Source organism: Giraffa tippelskirchi, chromosome 4, assembly GCF_054371585.1.
Source record: "Giraffa tippelskirchi isolate mGirTip1 chromosome 4, T2T-mGirTip1v1.2.pri, whole genome shotgun sequence".
Lineage (NCBI taxonomy): Eukaryota > Metazoa > Chordata > Mammalia > Artiodactyla > Giraffidae > Giraffa > Giraffa tippelskirchi.
In genome coordinates, this window is record NC_137278.1 from 92246536 (window position 1) to 92266913 (window position 20378).

At 48.9% G+C, this 20378-nt stretch overlaps 1 protein-coding gene across 5 annotated transcripts in view; it reads left to right on the top strand.

Annotated features, from left to right (window-relative positions):
- The window catches only part of TGFBRAP1 (transforming growth factor beta receptor associated protein 1), a 36118-nt gene that overhangs the window by 1629 nt on the left and 14111 nt on the right, over positions 1 to 20378 (top strand). For 3 of the 5 annotated variants that reach the window (XM_081596252.1, XM_081596251.1, XM_081596253.1), the window contains exons 3-5: positions 9760 to 10460; positions 12982 to 13176; positions 15577 to 15731. In XM_081596252.1, coding sequence (XP_081452378.1) covers positions 9773 to 10460; positions 12982 to 13176; positions 15577 to 15731 — 1038 coding nt within the window. In that variant the 5' untranslated portion in view covers positions 9760 to 9772. Of the gene's footprint in view, positions 1 to 2919; positions 3005 to 9759; positions 10461 to 12981; positions 13177 to 15576; positions 15732 to 20378 lie in introns of those variants that run through there. The other 2 variants (XR_014083678.1, XM_081596250.1) reach the window with 1 other exon arrangement.

The window sequence follows — 20378 nt, forward strand, 5'->3', positions numbered from 1 at the left end:
ACCAGAGATGTGAGGACCAGACATCTCCTGCTTCTCCTCATCCTAGCACTTGACACATTCCCTAACCAGACACAGCCCTGAGGAAGGGCGCTGGCCTCCTCTGAGAAGATTATTGTCACTGGCAGCTGAGTGGGACTTAAAGTAGAAATAAAGTTCACAGAAAAAAAAATGCCATTTATTCCACATGTGAGTTTGTAGACTGAAGTTCATTCCTGCTACAACAGTATTATCTGTATTATACAGTAACCGAAACTGCTCAGGTTTTATTATGAGAATTTCCCCTTCCTCAGAGATCATGAGGTTTTCATTAACAGTTTTATTTGGGGCCTGTAGTTGACAAGAACAAAGCTGAGGAAAACCAACAAACACTGTCGTGCTTGGCAGCGTCACCGCACTGGTTATGAGCTCCTCTGGAACAGAGTCCACCACCCCACCCCGGCCCCCTGCCTCCACCCTAGCAACACAGTGCTTACCCTTAGTGATTCAGTGTCTACTGAATGAATGAATCATGAACAAGATATATAATGAGAACCTGGGGTGTTGATTTCTCTTATTAGCAGTATAATACTAAGAATTCAGTTGTATTATTCAATGCTTAATCTTCGTTAATCTTTTAGGCCATCTTTTTCACACTCGATAGAATAACTTGTTTAGTATGGACCAAAGGGATATTTAATAAGGATAATAAATTACTTCCCTGGTGGTACAGTGGATGGGAATCTGCCTGCCAATGCAGGGAACACAGGTTTGATCCTTGGTCTGGAAAGATGCCACATGCTGCAAGCATCTAAAGCCTTTGTTCCACAGCTACTAAGCCCACACTCCAGAGTCTGTGGGATGCAACTACTGAGCCCATGTGCTGCAATTACTGAAGGCCCGTGAGCTTAGAGCCGGTGCTCCACAAGAGAAGCCACCGCAATGAGAAGCTCGCACACCACAACTAGAGAATAGCCTCTGCTTGCTGCAACCACAGAAAGCCATTGTGCAGCAAGGAAGACCCAGCACAGCCAAAAATTTAAGTATCATAAATGAAGTTAATTGAGAATTCCTTTGAAAACTTTATTTTGATATTCTTAAATATGACGAATCAAGACAACATGAGTCTAGAATTAGCCAGGTGCAGATCTTTGCATGTTTATGGATTAGTTACAGCTGCCAGACGTGTGAAATAGACTTCTCAAAAACTTCAGGAAGAAGGTTTGTAGATGGAATAACGTGCACGTGTGGAGTTTGCCATTTTAAGAATCTTATGACAATTTTTTTCAAAAAGGAAATAACTATTTCTGAATTATCTTCTTTTGCTCCTCTTAACACATGTTCACTCCTAGATTGTTTAAAGCAGAACACAAATGTTCCATAAACTATTCAACCAACAGAGCTTACTTTTATGTATAAAAAATTTCACCGTGTTGTTGAGTTCTTATCCTTGCTCGGTTCTTACTCTGTGGAATTTAGGGGAAGTCTTTCACTTTGTGTCTGTTTAATTCCTGTGTACAATGTAGAAATCAGTAGTGCCTACTTCATAAGGATATTGCTTAAATTAGGTCACCATGGTAAGTCCCTTAGCCCTGTGTCTGGCTGGCAGTCAGTAGGTGTCACCTCTACCTAATCTCATGCCAGGGCATGGCAGAGCACTGAAACGACAAGGCAGAGTGGATTCTAGGCCAAGTGGGCCAGTGATGAGCTGATGACCAGTCACACATTCTCCATGAGCCTGGGCAAAATGAGATGGATGAAAACTCGGGTGTCCTCCAGCTCCCTGGCTCCACCAGACCTGCACTTGCCCTTGAAGCACAGGTAGCTGTACACTCTGGAAACCCCTTACCCACCTGGAGGTTGGGCCAGTGATGCTGGATCCTCAGGGTCAGGACTGAAACTCGGGCTGGTGGGATGTGTGTGCCCAGAAGGGAAGGACATAAGTAACACAGAAAATTAATTCCTGATGATTCTTTATTTGCTTCATTTGACTTTTTGGGGGGTCATTTTTTTTCTCCCTTTGAAACAAGGCAGCAGAGTAGTAGCTGGTATCTGCCTCTAGATTGGGGACGACATCTTTGTTTTATATTCTCCAAGGGCTAGAGGAAAGCTGAGGTCTTGGGGGCTTCTTAAAGTCAGGAAAATCATTGAGAAATTGGGCTTTTAATATGCTGATAATTGCGCACTGACGGCCCTAGAGGGAATTTTTAATCTTTTTCTCTGTGGAATTGGAGTTTGACTATATGTTGAAGAGAGGCCCATGGATCCATCCTAACCTAGGACTCTACGCTGGAGCTTGACCCAAAGGGATAGCTATCAATGGGCGCTCCTGAAGGAGTGGGTAAATAGTTCAGGACTTTCTCCTTCAGTAAAGACACCCTGCGAATTCACCGCCCCTGGGGCTCGGGGCTAGCTGTGGGCCTGGGGTGGGCGACGGGCGGCTCGTGCTCGGCAGTCCATGTCAGCCCTAAGGGGGCCGCCAGCCACCATCCACTCACTCCTCCAGTCCAACTACGTCAGGTGGCCGTGCGGTCCAGCCTTTCCCAGGATGGAGGGATGGGTGGATTCACTTGTTTGTTCAGTAAGTATACTGCCCAGCGCTGTCGCGGTGCTAGAAATAGGGCGGTGAGCGTGTCCAGCAGGCCGAGGGGAGGAGAAAACGCGGCCCCGGCAGCTGCAGCCTTGCCTCGTTACCGACCCCGCCCAGGGCCCGGCAGGCTCCGCACGTGCGCCGCGGAGATCGGCGCGTCTCCCCGCCCACCGCCCCAGCGAGCCCCGAGGCAGGTGCTCCTGGCCCCCCAAACCCGGGACATCCGAGGCCGGAGGGGCGCCCCCTCCCGCTGCCCGGCCCAGGGAGGGGTCTGAAGCCGACGCGGGGCGCAGGCCGGACGAGGACCGGCGCTCCCGCCCCCGGCCACCCACGTGACGGGAAGCGGCGGGGCCGGGCCGGGCCGGAGCCGAAGCCGGGGCTGGGGCTCAGGAGCGCGCGGCCCGGGGCGCGGGGCCCTGTGCGGCCGGAGCGCGGCCGGTGAGCGCGGGGCAGGCGGGCCCAGGGTCAGGGCGGGGGCGTGAAGGGGGCTGGGGGGCAGCGGGTACGAGCAGGTGCGCGCGGGCAGGTGGCGAGGAGGGGACTGCGGCCGAGCGGGGGGTGGGCGCGCGGCGCGGGGACCGGGCGGGTGTGCGGCGTGCGCGTGTTCGGGGCTGGGAAGATCCGAGACCTCGTCCGGGTTTGAGTGAGCTGTTCTGGGGGGAGGAGCCCAGCAGGACGACGCCCCGCGCCCCCTGCCCCTCCACCCGAGCATGAGATCATTTTGTCGCTGTGGTTGACATTTCCTGGAGCTCCTGGGATTTGAGAACGCAAATTCCGGGCCACATTCGGGCCCGACTGTCTGGAGACCGGGCAGGGGTGTGTGATGGGAGGCGAGGATTCCTCGCCGCCGTTCTGCTCTGGGACGCAGGTGCTATGGAAGTTGGCTTCTCCTCTGCCCTCCTCCTGTGTTTTAAGATGTGGCTTTCAAGACAGGAGCTGCCACCTCTGGTTGCTCGCACCTGCCATCACTCCCGCCAAAGGCTTCGGATGACCATCAGAAACCCCCCAGGCCCTAGCTGGCTGCAGGAAATGGGGTTTCACACAGCTCATCTTCATGCACATAGGCCGTATTGAGTTCAGGGGTCCATCCTTGAGCAAGCGCCCGGGGAGGGCAGGCAGCCGTGAGGACAGTGGTGGCTGGTGGAGACCCGAGGAGAACGTCTATGGAGGGTCCACCGCGGTGTGAGCCGGTAGCCCGGCCCGGGGCTAACGACTGGAGGGGGCGCCGAGCCCACTGCCCCTCCTCCGGCCTCCCTTCTCTGTTGGTCAGCAGGAAACTCCAGCCTTATGGTCGGATAGGAAGGAAGAGCTGGACAGCTGCTTCCTTTTCTTTTTCCTTCCATTTCTGCCAGCCCTGCTGCCTCCGCGGGTTCTTCGCTTAACAGGGGCAGAGCTACTCTGTGGTGAGAGTGGGGGGATGGAGTTGTGGGTTCAAACCCTGCCCCTGCCCCTTCTAACTGGGAGCCCTGGGCATTCACTGGACGTTCTGAGCCTCAATTTCCTCAATCAAAACCGGGGAAATATGAGAAAAGATACGTGCAACACATTGAGAGAATGTGCATGTGGCACAGAGCCTGGCACTTAGTAGGTGCTCGATAAATTATGGTTAGTAAACAGAAACGAAGTCCTGGGGCCAGAGCTGTGTGGGCTCTGAAGTGGATGGGCTCGGCTCTGAGTAATTGTTAACCCAGTGAGGGCTTGCCTCTGTAGTTAGACCCCTCCTGGACTCTGAACTCCAGAATGCGCATTTTCTGTGCACGTTTTACAAAGACATGGGGGGACAGGTGTGGTGGTAGCCCTCACCTGCAGGTCCCTCCTCTGCCTTTTCTCTTCCACTCGACAGTGAGCCTCAGCCCTCTGGTCCTGGAGGCAGCTTGCCCTCCACTGCAGGCTCCCAGGACACTTCAGCCTCTGCCTAACCCTCCAGCAACAGGGGTTTGCCTGGGGTCCCTTTCTCCTTCAAGCAGATCCAGTGGACAAGTTTTAAAAGCACAGAGATCAGTGTTTAAAAAACGCTAAACTTTGCAGGCCTGATTTGCAGCTAACCTTTCTGTTCTTACACAAAACATTATGGCTTATTCCTTCATGCTAATATTAAAATTTTGTGATCCTTTAAGAAAACTCGAGGAAATTTTCCTTAATGGGTTAAGCATCTTCATCTTGGCCCGAGCCCAGTTCTCATTAGAAATACATTAAACTAATCATTTGTGGTGGCCAGGTGTTTGGAGACTGCCCAAGAATTTGGCCTGTACTTTACAACTCATCTCTTCTGTGGCAAACCTAACCCGTTTTTCTTTATTAAAAAACACTGTACTACTAAATGAAGGCAGAAGTAGCAAGCTAATTTGGGGCTACCTTGAGTGAGCTGGAATGCCTCATGCAGAAGGGCAAGGAGGAGTCACTGAGCATGCTGTCAAATCTTGCGGGTAATTTGAGGTCAGGATCTTGTCTTGATGATCAGGTAGCTGCTGTTGGGGAAATTAAACATTCAGGAAAAAGAATGTGTAAAAAGGGACAATTGCCTAGCATCCAGAAGGCCCTCAATAATTCTTAACAGCTGTTTGAAAGTCCAGGATTGAGGAAGATGTTACAAAGGCAATGCCCTGGAGACCCAGACCACCCACCTACCCTGCCCTCCCCAGATCCCTACTTTGCTTGTAACTGTTGCTGTTGCTTTTATAGGATCCATAGGATAGGTACATAGACACACACACTATGTGCATATATGTGTATACAGGTGGTGTGTATAAATGGTGTATATATGTATGTTTACATACACTTGCGTGTGTGCTCAGTTGCTCAGTCCTGTCCAACTCTTTTGTGACCCCATGGATTGTAGCCTGCCAGCCTCCTCTGTCCGTGGGATTTCCTAGGGAAGAATACTGGATTGGGTTGCCATTTCCTCCTCCAGGGGATCTTCCCAACCCAGGGATCCAACTCGCATCTCCTGTATTGGCAGGCGGGTTCTTTACCACTGAGCCACCTGGGAAGCTCAACTTTAGGTAGAGGGTCCTTTTTAAAATGCAGGTAAGAATTCATCTTTAGTGGATTCATAGGAAGAGCCTCCTGTTACAGGACTGTGATACCCACTGATGGGTCTTTACCTCTAAAGTGACGCCTCTCTGGTGCACACACAGCTGTGTGGGGCTCTGAAGGGTTTGTTTCATTTTAAAGTGTTGGTGTAATTCTCAAGTGTGTGATTCTTTGCAGACACATAGGACGCCACGCCTATCTTAAGGCTGTTCTCATATCATTTGCACATTGTATGACAGGAGGTAACTGTCCTTTGGTTCAAGAAAAATAATAATTGCTATTATTTTTGGCCACACCTCTCAGCAAATGTGTGTGGCATCTTAGTTCTCTGGCTTAGCATCTTAACCACTGGACCACCAGAGAGGCCCTCCAAAAAATAGACATTGGCGAGGATCCCATTTCAATCAATGGCACTTTGTCATAGCATTATTTTAGGATATATTTATTTCTGTCTCAGATCAGGAGTCTCTCTCTCTATATATATATATATTTTTTTTTCCTTTCTTTATAATTATACTTTTTATTTTTGGCTATGCTGGGTGTTTGTCGCTGCATGGGGTTTTCTCTAGTGTGGCAAGTGGGCTTGTCATGGTGGGGGCTTCTCTTGTTGTGGAGCACAGGCTCTAGGGCATGCAGGCTTCAGTAGTTGTGACTCCAGGTCTCTAGATCACAGGCTCAGTAGTTGTGGTGCATGGGCTTAGTTGCTCCATGGCATGTGGGATCCTCCCAGACCAGGGATTGAACTCGTATCTCCAGCATTGGCAGGCAGATTCGTTGCCACTGAACCACCAGGGAAGTCCTTTCCCTTTCTTTAATCTTGTGACCTTGAGTCTATTAGGCAGTTTCTGCATCTAGATAATCTGTCTGCTTCAAACATTGCCTTTATTCCATATTTATTCTTTGCGTGGTGACCTTTAATGCAGCCTGGCCTTGGTGAGATTTAGTTCAGAGAGAATGCAGAGGGAAGCCAGGCCCGGAGTAACACAACATCCAGCTCCAGCTGGCTGTGGATAGAAGTGGAGGCATTTGTGTGGCCGGGGTAGCAGAGGCTGAGCAGAGATCAGGAAGTAAGAGGCTGGGGCCCTAAAAGGTGCCCACACTCCCCTTTGCAGGACTTCTGACCCTGCTGGACCATTCCCCATCGTCCAGTAACCCAGGATGTATGGAAATATTCAGACTTTCTAAATACAGATTCAGATAAACTAAGCTCTGGATTTAGATGAACTAAGAAATGACAAGTAAATCGTTCACATGCGTTGTAAATGTTTCCGTGAAGTGAGATTGTAAACAAGGAACATGCATTTTATGACTCCTGCCAGGCTTATTAAGGGCTTCCCCAGTGGCTCAGCGGTAAAGAACCCACCTGCAATGCAGTTGACGAAGGTTTGATCCCTGGGTCAGGAAGATCCCCTGGAGAAGGGAATAGCAACTGACTGTACTACTCTTGCCTGGGAAATCCCATGAATGGAGGAGCCTGGTAGGCTACAGTTCATGGGGTTGCAAAGAGTTGGACACAACTGAGCATGCATGCACACCAAGCTTATTTAACCAAGGCTCTGTATCTGTTATATTTCCAGGGTAAGCTGGTTTGGGGAAATGAGTAGGGTTTTTTTATAAATATTTTTAAATTAATATTTTATATATTGAAAAAAACACAATTCACATGAGATGTAGAGAGTGGTAATAAAAGCAACTCAGTGTAGGGAAACAGACATGACTAATACCTTTGAGATAAGCTTCTGCTCACTCACATCCTATCACCCTTGGGTTTCTGTTCTTTATTCCCTTACTTTTCTTTATGATCTCACTATGTAGGGCTGAAACTCTAAATATTACATTAGTTGGGACTTCCATGTTTCTGCATCTTACAAGGCCTGAGGTATCAGGCCAAATATAGCATCTGCAGCTCCCCTTTCCAGGGAGGTTTACCGAGTCATGGGTGGGCCTCAGTGCATCCCCTCGCTGCTGTGTGGTGCTCCGTCCGTCCATCCTTGTGGGGTTTCCATTTCCCCCCAGTTGCAAACAGGACTGCTGCTAGCTTCCTTGCCCATGTCCTGCTGAACATCAGTGAGGCCAAAAGGAGAATCCCTGGCTCCCCAGTTGCCAAGGGCTTCCTCCATCACCCACGTGGTCTGGCCAGCCCAGAAGCCTCCACCAGCAGCAGGGGCATGCCGGTGGATCCAGATTCTTGCAAACGCCCAGCGTCATCAGACTTGGGAGGTGTTGTCCATTTGACGGGTATGAAATGAAGTCTGCTTGTAGCTATAGTTTGCAATTACATGTGGTTCTCCAGTACTCTTGCCTGGAAAATCCCATGGATGGAGGAGCCTAGTAGGCTGCAGTCCATGGGGTCGCAAAGAGTCAGGCAGGACTGAGCGACTTCACTTTCACTTTTCACTTTCACGCATTGGAGAAGGAAATGGCAACCCACTCCAGTGTTCTTGCCTGGAGAATCCCAGGGACGGCGGAGCCTGGTGGGCTGCCGTCTATGGGGTTGCACAGAGTCGGACACGACTGAAGTGACTTAGCAGCTGCAGGTTGATCTCTCCCCCAGGGCTGTTGACCATTGTGTTTTCTCTTCTGAACGTGAGCCCTTTGTCTGAGATGGCTATCACAGATTTTTCTCCCAGTCTGGGCCTTGCCTATTCATTTCCCTAGTGGTGTCTTTCAGTGGACACACTTTTTAAATTTCTATAAAATCCTGTTTACCAGCTTTTTCTTTTTTATGGTTAGTGATTTTTGTAACCTAAGAAATCTTTATGTACCCCAAGATCCCAAAGATGTTCTCCTATCTTTTCTAGTGACGAAGATTGTAGTTTTAGCTTTTGTTTTTAGAATAACTTGATGCATCTCAAATTAATTTTTATATTAAGAAATGATATGAGGTAGGGATAACCGAGGTTAATTGGAAGATCCCGTGGAGAAGGGAATGGCTACCCACCCCAGTATTCTTACCTGGAGAATTCCATGAACAGGGGAGCCTATTGGGCTACAGTCTATTGGGTCGTAGAGTCAAACCAGACTGAGCTGCTAACACTTTGACTTTTCACTTTCAAGGTTAACCACATGTTCCAGCACCCATTGATTGAAATGACTTTATTTTTCCCCACTGAATTGCACTGGTGCCTTTGTTTCTGCTGCTTCTAATTTGTGAAACCAGAGTCCTTTCCAGAGGAAGAAGTAAGAAGCCCAGGCTTCAAGTTTGGGACAGTGTGCCTTCCAGTGGGAGTAGCCCATTAACTGACCTTCTCACAAATTTGTTAAGTACCTCAACTCGCCACCTGCAAGCCTTGGAGATTCGAGGCACATCTTTATTGCTCCACGCCAACAGATTTATTCTGGGAGCCAAACACGGTGCTGGGACAATGTGCACGCCTCAGTGAGAAGAATGCGAGGGAGCTGGGGGTGTGGTCCCTGCTTCTGTGACTCCTGTGAGGTCCAGGGGGCAGGAGTGAACCCCACCATGGAGCTGTGCCCACCGTTCACTCAGACATCAAGTCAGGTGGCTGGTGGGGTTTGGGGGAACATCAGTGACGATCATTTTTGTCTTTTTCCAAAATGTTTGTCTTGTGTTGTCTGTGGGTTGAGTAGATGTGCTCTTCTTCTACCCCGAGGTTTGTTTCTGAAGAACATTGTAGGGAGACTCTGCATATAATAAATCTCAGCTCTGTTGAGAGTTGAATATCCGTTGGAAGGACTGCTGCTGAAGCTCCAATACTTTGGCCACCTGATGTGAAGAGCCGACTCATTGGGAAAGACCCTGATGCTGGAAAAGATTAAAGGCAACAGAAGAGGGCAGCAGAGGATGAGATAGTTAGAAAGCATCACTGAGGCAATGAACTTGAGATTGAGCGAACTCAGAGAGAGTGGAGGACAGGGGAGCCTGGCTTGCTGCAATCCTTGGGTTCAAAAAGAGACTTGACTTAGCGCCTGAATGACTGTTGAAGAGAGTTGGCACGTGTGTGCTCTCCCGCCAGGGTCTCTGTTTGCCTGTGGGAGAAGGCCAAGTCAGAAGTCTTTCTTTCAGTATTTTCCACAAGTGTCAGATGATTTCCTTTCTCTGAAGTTAGAACTGGGGATTGATGTTTGTTTGTCATGCCCAGAAACGGTTCTGTTCATCCCTCGTTCCTCTAACCTCCCTTTCCTTTCCCATCCCTCAGAGCCGCCGCCAACATGATGAGCACCAAGGCCTTCACCCTGGTCCCCGCCATCGAGCGGGAGCAGCTGCTGGGCGACCGGGACCGGGGGTCGCTGGAGTGTGTGGAGTGCTGCGGCCGGAACCTCTATGTGGGCACCAGCGACTGCTTCGTGTACCACTTCCTGCTGGAGGAGAAGACCTTGCCCGGCGGGTCGGCCACGTTCACGGCCACCAGGCAGCTGCACAGACACCTGGGTTTCAAGAAGGCGGTGACTGAGCTGCGGGCCGCGTCGGCCCTCAGCCGGCTGCTGGTGCTGTGCGACGGCTGCATCAGTCTGGTCCACATGCTGAGCCTGGAGCCCGTGCCCTCGGGTGCCCGGATCAAGGGGGCCACGGCCTTCGCCTTGAATGAGAACCCGGTGAGCGGGGACCCCTTCTGCGTGGAGGTGTGCATCATCTCGGTCAAGCGCAGGACCATCCAGGTATTCCTGGTGTATGAGGACCGCGTCCAGATTGTCAGGGAGGTGTCCACACCGGAGCAGCCCCTGGCTGTGGCCGTGGATGGCCACTTCCTGTGCCTGGCCCTCACCACCCAGTACATCATCCTCAACTACAGCACGGGCGCCGCCCAGGACCTGTTCCCGTTCTGCAGCGAGGAGAGGCGGCCCATCGTCAAGAGGATCGGGAGACAGGAGTTCCTTCTGGCGGGCCCTGGGGGACTGGGTGAGCAGGGCGCCCAGGCGCCTCCACTAACCTTGCCACTCTCTGCCCAGTCTCTCCACCTTCTGTCCTTGCATTCATGCTGAGGTTGGAGAGGGAGGTTGTAGTTGTGAAAAGCAGACACTCATGGACTGTGTTTGCCAACATTGAGGCAAAAGGCAAACAACCACACGCCCAGGGTTTGCTTAGTTTTCATTAGATTGTTTTTGTGAGTGTGGGTTTCATGGCACAAAAATAGGCTAGTCATAGCATCACTTATTTTGTGCTAAAGTAGAGCCTGAGGGACTTCCCAAGTGGCTCAGTGGTAAAGAACCTGCCTGCCAATACAGGAGCCCTAGGAGATGCAGGTTCGATCCCTGGGTTGGGAAGGTCCTGGAGAAGGAAATGGCGACCTGCTCCAGTGTTCTTGCCTGGGAAATGCCATGGAGAGAGGAGCCTGGCGGGCTACAGTCTTAGGGTCGCAAAGAATCGGACACGGCTGAGCACAATACAAAGTAGAGCCTGAAGATGGCTCCAGAGAGAATTCCTGTAAGGAAATAAGTGCAAAAATAAGAATCTGTAAGACTTCCTTATAGGATTTTCTTCTGTGTATGGGTTTCCATCTGGTCTGTGTTTATTCTCCATTCTAAAAAGGAGTTGAGGGAGCTCACTTCTAGATATTTTGAAGTGTGGAGGCTCCAAGATCATGTCCCTGATTTTCTCTTATTGACTGCAGTTTCATCCTACCAAAAAGCATCTAGTTTAGTTGCTAGCTCCTTGGAAGGGCTTTCATTGTTTCATGTGGCCTTTCTAGTTCTCAGCATCACCTCCTGAGAATCATAGCTGGCAGCATCATTGATGGTCATAGGCATGGATGACACATAGTGTCAGGCAGAGCTTTGTTTCCTGCAAACTGGGAATTAGGATGATAGGTTTTCCAATTCATCTGTGTTAGTTGTTTGTTCTCCCCACGCCTGATTCAGGAGTCAAAAAAGTCAGACACGACTTAAGGACTGAACAGCAGCCGCAGTTAGTGCTTTAAGTACAAAGTAGATAAACCGTCAGTGAATATGGATGTTATCATTGGCAAACGCTCAACAGCAGACTGTCTTGAATTGCAAAGTTAGTTGTACCCCGTATCAGAACATGGAACCAGAATTACACCTGAACTCTCAGTGGTGGCGGGGGTGGGCGGGACGACAGTTCTGCACTGGACATCTTGTTGAGTGGCCCGCATACAGTAGGTGCTCAATACATATTTGAACGAATGCATTCAATGTGGAGTGAATGTCTAGGGAAAAGCTGGTGCTTAGAAACGCAAACCCATGGGAGGGCTAGATGTGGCAGAAAGCTTGTGAAGCTTCTTAAATTGTGCAGAATTCTCTCTTCCCCACATATGAAGATGAGCAGTGTACACCTTCATGTGGGTGCATATACACTTTTTTTGGTTTGTTTTTTATTTTGTTTTTGTTTATTTATTTATATGGCTATGCTGAGTTTTCATTGCTGCAAGGGTGTTTCTCCAGTTGCAGTGAGCAGGGGCTACTCTTTCATTGTGGTTCGGGGGTTCTCACTGTGGTGGCGACTCTTGTTGCAGAACACGTGCTCTAGAGCATGTGGGTTTTGGTAGAGCATGTGAGCTTAGTTGCTCCAAGCCATGTGGGATCTTCCCGGATTGGGGATGAAACCCTGTCTCTTGCATTGGCAGGTGGATTTTTTACCACCTGAGTCACCAGGGAAGACCCATTTACACGTTTTTTAACCTTATGTTTAATTCAGTTCAGCTCAGTCACTCAGTTGTGTCCGACTCTTTGCGACCCCATGGACGGCAGCACACCAGGCCTCCTTGTCCATCACCAACTCCTAGAGCTGCTCAAACTCATGTCCATCCAGTTGGTGATGCCATTCAACCATCTCATCCCCTGTTGTCCCCTTCTCCTCCTGCCTTCAATCTTTCCCAGCATCAGGGTCTTTTAAATGGGTCAGTTCTTCGCATTAGGTGGCCAAAGTATTGGAGCTTCAGCTTCAGCCACAGTCCTTCCAGTGAATATTCAGGACTGATTTCCTTTAGAATTGATTGGTTGGATCTCCTTGCAGTCCAAGGGACTCTCAAGAGTCTTCTTCAACACCACAGTTCAAAAGCATCAATTCTTTGGCGCTCAGCTTTCTTTATGATCCAACTCTCACATCCATACATGACTACTGGAAAAACCATAGCTTTGACTAGATGGACCTTTGTTGGCAAAGTAATGTCTCTTGCTTTTTAATATGCTGTCTAGGCTGGTCATAGCTTTTCTTCCAAGGAACAAGTGTCTTTTAATTTTATGTTTAATTAGAAGGAGGTATAAGGTGGACATTCTGGGGAGAGAGGTTCCCTTCATGAGAACAGATACAAGGGTCTTCTGTCCACGCAGCCTAGTATATCATCTCTCCCATCCTGAAATGTGATGAAGGGGACAGGTATTCCACGTCCAGACACCTCTGCAGAAAACAGGCAAGCAAAACACAGCTCTCTGAAGCCCCCCGACGCTTCCTGTTTTCCCAGGCATGTTCGCCACGGTGGCTGGGATCTCTCAGCGTGCACCTGTTCGCTGGTCAGAGAATGTGATCGGAGCGGCCGTCTGCTTCCCGTATGTCGTCGCCCTGGACGATGAGTTCATCACCGTGCACAGCATGCTGGATCAGCAGCAGAAGCAGACCCTGCCCTTCAAGGAAGGCCACATCCTCCAGGATTTTGAAGGTATGAGTTTCCACCGAATCTTTAGGTCTTTTGTGATGATATTTCTTCACTAAATGCTGTTAAGAAACCACTGGGAACATGGCCTGTTGCCGAGCACAGAAAATCTGTAGGCCATGATGATACAGTCTTTGAGCTTCAGGGGCACAGAGATTAAAGGGAAATAGGCATTTAAACAAATAGCTACAGCATTTGAGAGCTTGACAGCAACAAATAAGGCCAGTTAGGAGAACAGAGTAGGAAGTATTTCCTAACCATACCAGGGAGGGCTTCCTACAGGAGGTGGCATTTGAGCCAAATTTTTGAGGATGAGCTGGAATCGGCCAAGCACATATGGTATGAAAGAACCTTTAGTCAGAGAGAAAGGCACATGTGAGTCTGCACAGGAGGGAACCCCAGGTTCCAGACCGTGTAGCTCATTCAGCGTGACTGTGGTGCCCAGTATGTGAGGAGGGCCAGCAAGGGGTGAGGCCTCAGCAGATCAGGGCAGCCAGGGAGCGAACCACATGAGGGATCTATTGTGGCTCAGTGGTAAAGAAACCGCCTGCCAAGCAGGAGATGCGGCTTCCATTCCTGGTTCTGGAAGATCCCCTAGAGAAGGAAATGGCAACCCACTCCAGTATTCTTTCCTGGGAAGCCCATAGACAGAGGAGCCCAGTGGGCTCTAGTCCATGGGGTCTCAGAAGAGTCAGACATGACTTAGCTAAACAACAATTTTATTATGAGCATTTTCACATGTACTGAAAAGTTGAAAGAGAAGCAAAGTGACTTCCCATCCCCTGTTCACCTGGATTTGGTTCACATTCAGCTGAGCTGTCTGGAAGTATGTTGAGGAGATCGTGACACTGAATCCAGAACCCTCCAGCAGGCATTTTCCCACATAACCCCAGAGCCCTTTCCACACCTCGGAAATACGCTCTCAGCCCTGCCCCTGGCTAGATTTCCCGGCTTCCTAAGAACACCCCTTGTGATGTTGTCTTGAAGCCAGGAGCTCATGTATATCTGTGCATTCATTGCCTTTGCCCCCAGCGCTCCCCACACACTGCCCTTCCTGTGTTAGGTGCTATGGACACAGCCTGCTGAGACTTGTCATCCCACATGAGCATGTCAGTCCTCAGCTTGGGCTCCAACATGCACACACATGGGAGAGCTTATTCACAACAATGTTACATGCTTTGTGGGCTGAGGGTGGAGGCAGGCACGGGGTTCGCTGGCACAGGGAGGCTGGTGACATAACTGCCCCAGGTGGGAACGTGGGAAGCCTCCTGGAAGGGAGACCCAATGCAGAGCAGGGGCCAAATCTCACAAGTGTGGGGGGATGATGCTGGTTGGCATGGAGACAGAGGATGCAGACAAGACCACCAGGCAGGGAGCCCAGGAAGGGAGGTGCAGGGACATCCGGCGGGAGAGACCAGGTGGTGGGCCTGGACTGAAGGTGACGGATCCCAAGGAGCAGGGAGCAGAGGGAGCAGGAAGGTGTGGCTGACCCTGAACAACCTTCAGACAGAAAGACAAGGCCATTCCACTGCTTCCTGGGAAGAGGCATTAATTTAGTTTGAAACGTATCTCCAGAGAGAGCAGAACTCGCTCTCAATGCTTGGCAGGAGTTCTCTTGGGCACATGTCTGACTCTCCTTTGGATTGTGCAGGACCTCATGGTGCCGAGGGTCAGGGTCTCTCATGGGATGGAGGAGGTAACCCTGGGACTTGGTGATCTGGGATAGTGGGCAAGAGTGAGATGTTAGCTTATGGTTCAGAATGTCACCTTGTAATCTTAGTTTCTTGTAAACTGACTAACCTGGAGACAAAAGAATTTTAAACAGCTTTATTTGAAAAAGTGAAAGTGTTAGTTGCTCAGTCATGTCCAACACTTTTGTGACCCATGGACTGTAGCCCACCAGGCTCCTCTATCCATGGGATTTGCCAGGCAAGAACACTGGCATGGGTTGCCATGACCTCATCCAGGGGGTCTTCCAGACCGAGGGGTCAAACCCAGGTCTCCCACTTTGCACGCAGATTCTATTCCATCTGAGACACCAGGGAAGCCCCAGCTTTATATGAGAAGTAGCATAATTCTGATCGCTCATTTTCTGTGATGGAGCTCTACAGCCTCATGTGGATCTATTCAACTGGCTTTAAATTTTTCAGCATCGTAGAATAAAAAAAGGCAAAGCATCTTTACGTCTTATACTTCAGAAATGTAGTGTTAAGCGTTTGCCTTTTTCTTATGATGGGAAGAAGATAAGAGAAGCATTAACTTCTGATTGCTGTGGCAATTCTGTGCTGGGGGAACTGTGATGACGTTGTTCAGATGTCAGCTCGTGCTCCTGTGTGGCGAAAGCGGAGTGTTTTCTTGCCAGCACAATGTCCGTTTCCTTTCCAACAGTGTTCCATTTCTTCCCAGGAAGAGTGATCGTTGCCACGAGTAAAGGTGTTTACATCTTGGTTCCGCTACCTCTGGAAAAACAAATACAGGACCTGTTAGCCAGCCGCCGAGTGGAGGAGGCTCTGGTTCTAGCGAAAGGCGCCCGGAGGAACATCCCAAAGGAAAAATTTCAGGTTTGTAGTCAGCCATAAGGAAGCATGCCTCCAAGCTGCCGATTAGCAAATGTTAGGATTTAAGGGCGCCAGGCCCTGCAGATCGCTTCGTGTCTGTCATTCAAGTTTCTCTGTGCTTCCACGACATACAGATAAGGATGCAGGCTGCGGGAGGGGGTCACAATGCCGGCAGAGGCCAAGTCGGGATTTGAGCCTCTGACATAATTCCCATGCTTAATATACCACATTGTATTTCCAGTCATGTTCTTCTTCCAGAGTAGGCTAAGGGTACTGTGATTACAAACCAAAAGATCCTCAGCGTAATTTGTTTCCCAATGTAGAATTTGTATTTGTTGGGATGGGGTTGAATTTTTTAAGTTTCTATTATCTGTAGGAAAAGCTTTGTGAACCACACTCATAAATTGTCTAATATTGCTGGAATTCATCTAATTAATTTCCTTAGGAGAAAGCTTGTAATGCATTTAAGAAATGCTAGCTTTAATATTGTTGGTGTAATCAATATACTTGATGAAACAATTATGAATTATTTTCACATCTGATGAAATCAGGTTTCCTAAAATTTTCTTCTTGATTGGTTGCAAGGTGAGTTCAGGTCTCACTCTGTGTATTTGAAAATGATAAAGTGTAATATTGGTGCATACATGCTTCTTATGAACATCTAAGTCACTCATGAAAGATTCTCATGAAGTTATAGTGATCCCTTTCTTGTTAACCTGCTGGCCAGATCTTCAGAACGATATAGTTTGTGGGATGAAGCTGTGCTTTCTGGCCTCCGTGGCTTTTTGCTGCAAGAAGGTAGACTAAAGGTGGAAAAATTCAGGACCTATCATTTATGGTCACAGGATAAATATTGTTAAACTTTCCATCTTTATTCCTTATTTAAAAAATTTTTATTGAAGTATAATTGATTTACAGTGTTGTGTTAATTACTGTTGTACAGCAGAGTGACTCAGTTATAAATATATATACATTCTTATTCATGTTCTTTTCCATTATTGTTATTACAGAATATTGACTATAGTTCCCAGATTGCGCTAGTGATAAAGAACCTGCCTGTCAATGCAGAAGATGTAAGAGGTGTGGGTTCGATCCCTGGGTCTGGAAGATCCCCTGGAGAAGGAAATGGCAACCCTCTCCAATATTCTTGCCTAGAGAATCCCACAGAGAGAGGAGCCTGGTGGGCTACAGTCCGTGGGGTCACAAAGACTTGGACATGACTGAGTGATTTAGCACACAGGCACCCTGTGCTATGCAGTAGGACCTTGTTTATCTATCCTGTAAGTTGGCATCTGCTGATCCCAAACTCCCAAACCTCCCCTCACTCCAGCCCTATTCCTTATGTTTTTCAAGTGAGATGATCTGTGAACTTTCAGCAGGGGGCAGCAAAGCACAAAGAAGAAACCTGTCAGTTCAGGGCATGTTTCTGAGCTGAGAGCACCTATTTCTGCCTTGTGCACCGCATCTGATGAGAAGGCCAGTGGGGCTCTAGCGGCCTCTGCTCTCAGCTCCTCTCCCCCTGGCAGTGGCCTCAGGGGCTCTGGGGTGTCTGGACAGGCACATATAGGGGATCCCCTCTTGGACACACCCAGGGACACACCTCAAATGTGTCGCATTTTCTTAAAGAGGCTTCCCATGTTCTTGAATTTTTGCCTCCCCCCTTGTTTTCCCACGAGCAGCCGAACAGTGGGCACTAGATAATGTTGGCCCTTATCCTGCCCTGTGATGTCCCTGTTGGGGTCTGTCCATCTGGCACACCTCTGTCTCCCCACCAGTTGTTTTAGACTCCTGTTTGGGCCTGGGATATGCAGCCTCAGTGACCTTGAACTTGGCCCTGGTTCTCGTGCCTGCATGACCACTGGGAACCCTCCTCCCTTTTTGCTGGAATTGTGTTCACAGCCCCTTCCTGCATGTCTGCAGCCCATCCTCCATGCCACTGCCGAAGGAGCTTTCTGACATGTCCACACCCCTTTGCTGTAGATCCTACAGTGGGCACCTCCTGGCCAGAGTCAGGTCCACACCAGATGGCCTTGGTGGCTGGACCCTACCCACATCCCCAGCCTCTCCCACTGCCTCTGTCCCCCTGTGACCTGGCCTGAGCCATGTGCCACCTGTGTACTGGGCAGGCAGTCCAGAAGCATCCTGAGAACAGATCAGAAATAACCAGCATCACCGACCAAAGACAGGGGGGTCCTGAGGGAGACAGCTGCCTCTGGGCGTCCCTGGGGAGTCTGGGCTGGCCTCCCGCCCCTGTGCCATTTCTTCCCTTGTTGTTTGTGCTGTTTTTTGTCAGTGGAGAGAACATACATCATCCACCAAATCCACCAGGGTTTTTTGTTTTTTAGATTTTTTTTTTTAATGTGGGCCATTTAAAAAATCTTTATTGAATTTGTTACAGTATTGTTTCTGTTTTTTGTTTCGGTTTTTTGGCTGCAAAGCTTGTGGGACCTTAGCCCCCCGGTCAGAGATCGAACCCACACCCGTTGCCTTGGAAAGCGAAGTCTTAACCACTGGACCACCAGGGAAGTCCCCTAAAATATGGTTTTTATACTGTGCTTACATATGTCTCTTCTCTGAATCTGCCCCATCCTTCCAGGCAGCACTGACTCCTCTGAGCTCCCACAGTTATCCCTGTTAATATATAACACACAGCCGTTTACTCCCTAGCTACAGCTCACTCCTCCCCCAGTCCTGGGCAGACACTCGCCACCGTTTCCCTCGGCCCCTGCTTGCGCCTGGGGCTGAACAACGAGGAATGAGTGATGGATGATTCAGAGCTTTGAACTGGTCTTCAAACAGCTAGGCTCTGTGGATCGGAGAGCAGGAGAGTTTTTGTTTAAAATAGAACCATGAGAGGAAAAGAAGACAGTATTGACAAAAAAGTTCAGAGATAACGTCTCATTCATATTAATGTGTTTTTAAGGGTTGACTGTGACTCTTACAAGGATGAGATATGTTACTATTTTAACTTTAGGAGGCTTGCAACCAAATGCTAGACGCTGGGCTCAGGGAAATGAGAAAGTAGGGAGGGAAAGAGACCAGAAGGCGAGGGGACTGGCTTTTCACGGTTCACCTTTCTCTCCATTAAAGCGACTGTTGGTTTTGCTTCACTGAGTTCTGAACTAGGGAGGGATTTATGGAGAAGTTTATCTGTGGGACTCAGATTAAAGGAATATTCCTTCCAGAAATCCAAAAGGTGAAAAGGCTTAGATCTTTAAGAAGCCAGGCTTAAATTATATTAAGGTTTGGGACACTGTGAAGAAAGAGGCAGTAGGGGGATGTTTACAGATAAAGGTGTGTGTCTTACAGAAAGCTTGCTTGATATGTGTCATGTAGTATGCATAGTGTCATATTTAAGCTTGAGCTTTGATACCTGTTTTTTTTTTTTTTCCTATTTCATCTAAAACTATTTCACTATGTATCTTCAAAAGACAAAGGCCCGCTTTGAAATGTAAGTGTCACATACATCTCTGAAATAAACACTGATTCCTTCCTAGGTTGGGGCGTCCCATCTCCCTGAGTGCCTCCAGTTGTCCTGTAAATGTTTGCATCTTGCATCCTTTTTATCCTGGAGGGAAATCCCACTAGGGCCGCACCGAAAGATTTCTCTGTTTCAGAGTCACAGGGCCCAGTTCTCTGAGCTGGTCTGCCACCTACTCTTTCCTGTAGATACTTAGGTTCCTTCATTTCATTTGACTGTTGTTTTATAAAGATTGCTTTATTTATTTATTTTTGGCCGTGCTGGGTCTTTGTTGCTGTGCATGGGCTTTCTCTAGTTCCGCCAAGCAGGGGATACCCTCTAGCTGGGGTGTGCGGGCTTCTCATTGCAGTGGTTTCTCTCATGAAGCACTTGCTCTAGGTGTACGGGCTTCAGTAGTTGTGGTTCCCTGGCTTCTGAGCGCAAGCTCAGTAGCTGTGGCACACAGACTTAATTGCTTTGCAGCATGTGGGGTCTTAGCTCCCTGACCAGGGATCCAGACCATGTCCCCTGCATGGCAAGGCAGCTTCTTAACCACTGGACCACCAGGGGGGTCCTCAAAGTGGAGTTTCATAAAAATTGATCAGGTCAGTCGGTGATTACAAAACAGCAGGTACTATGCCAGGGTGCGAGGATGCTAAGATGAATAATGGAGTGGCTTCAAGGAATTGATAGCTTCTTGAGCAGCAGGGTGTTCTGGAAAGGGGATGGATCTAAACTTGATTAGAGTCTTCAGTTGTGAGGCGGTGCAGGCCTGAGCTGAGGTGCTGGAGCCAGTGAGGACATAGCAGAGATGGCTCCACAAAGCCTTTCAGACAAAGGTGGACAGAGCTCACAGCTGATCAGCCAGGCAGTGACAGGGTCGGGATGGAATTGAAGACACCACAGGGCATCTTTTTTTTTTTCTTTTGAATATTTTATTTTGTATTAGAGTATAGCCAATGAACAACATAGTGATCGTTTCAGGTGAACGAGGAAGGATCTCAGCCACACATAGACATGTATCCGTTCACCACAGGGCATCGTCCCTGAGTGTGTCTCTATTTCTGGAAGTTTCCAGAATGAGGGGCTCCACGGTCCAGGAAATCCGGGTAGGACCAGGTGAGACAAAGATAAATGACACTTGTCCTGCAGGAATCCTCAGACTATGACTTGTGGGTGTGGCTGTGCGT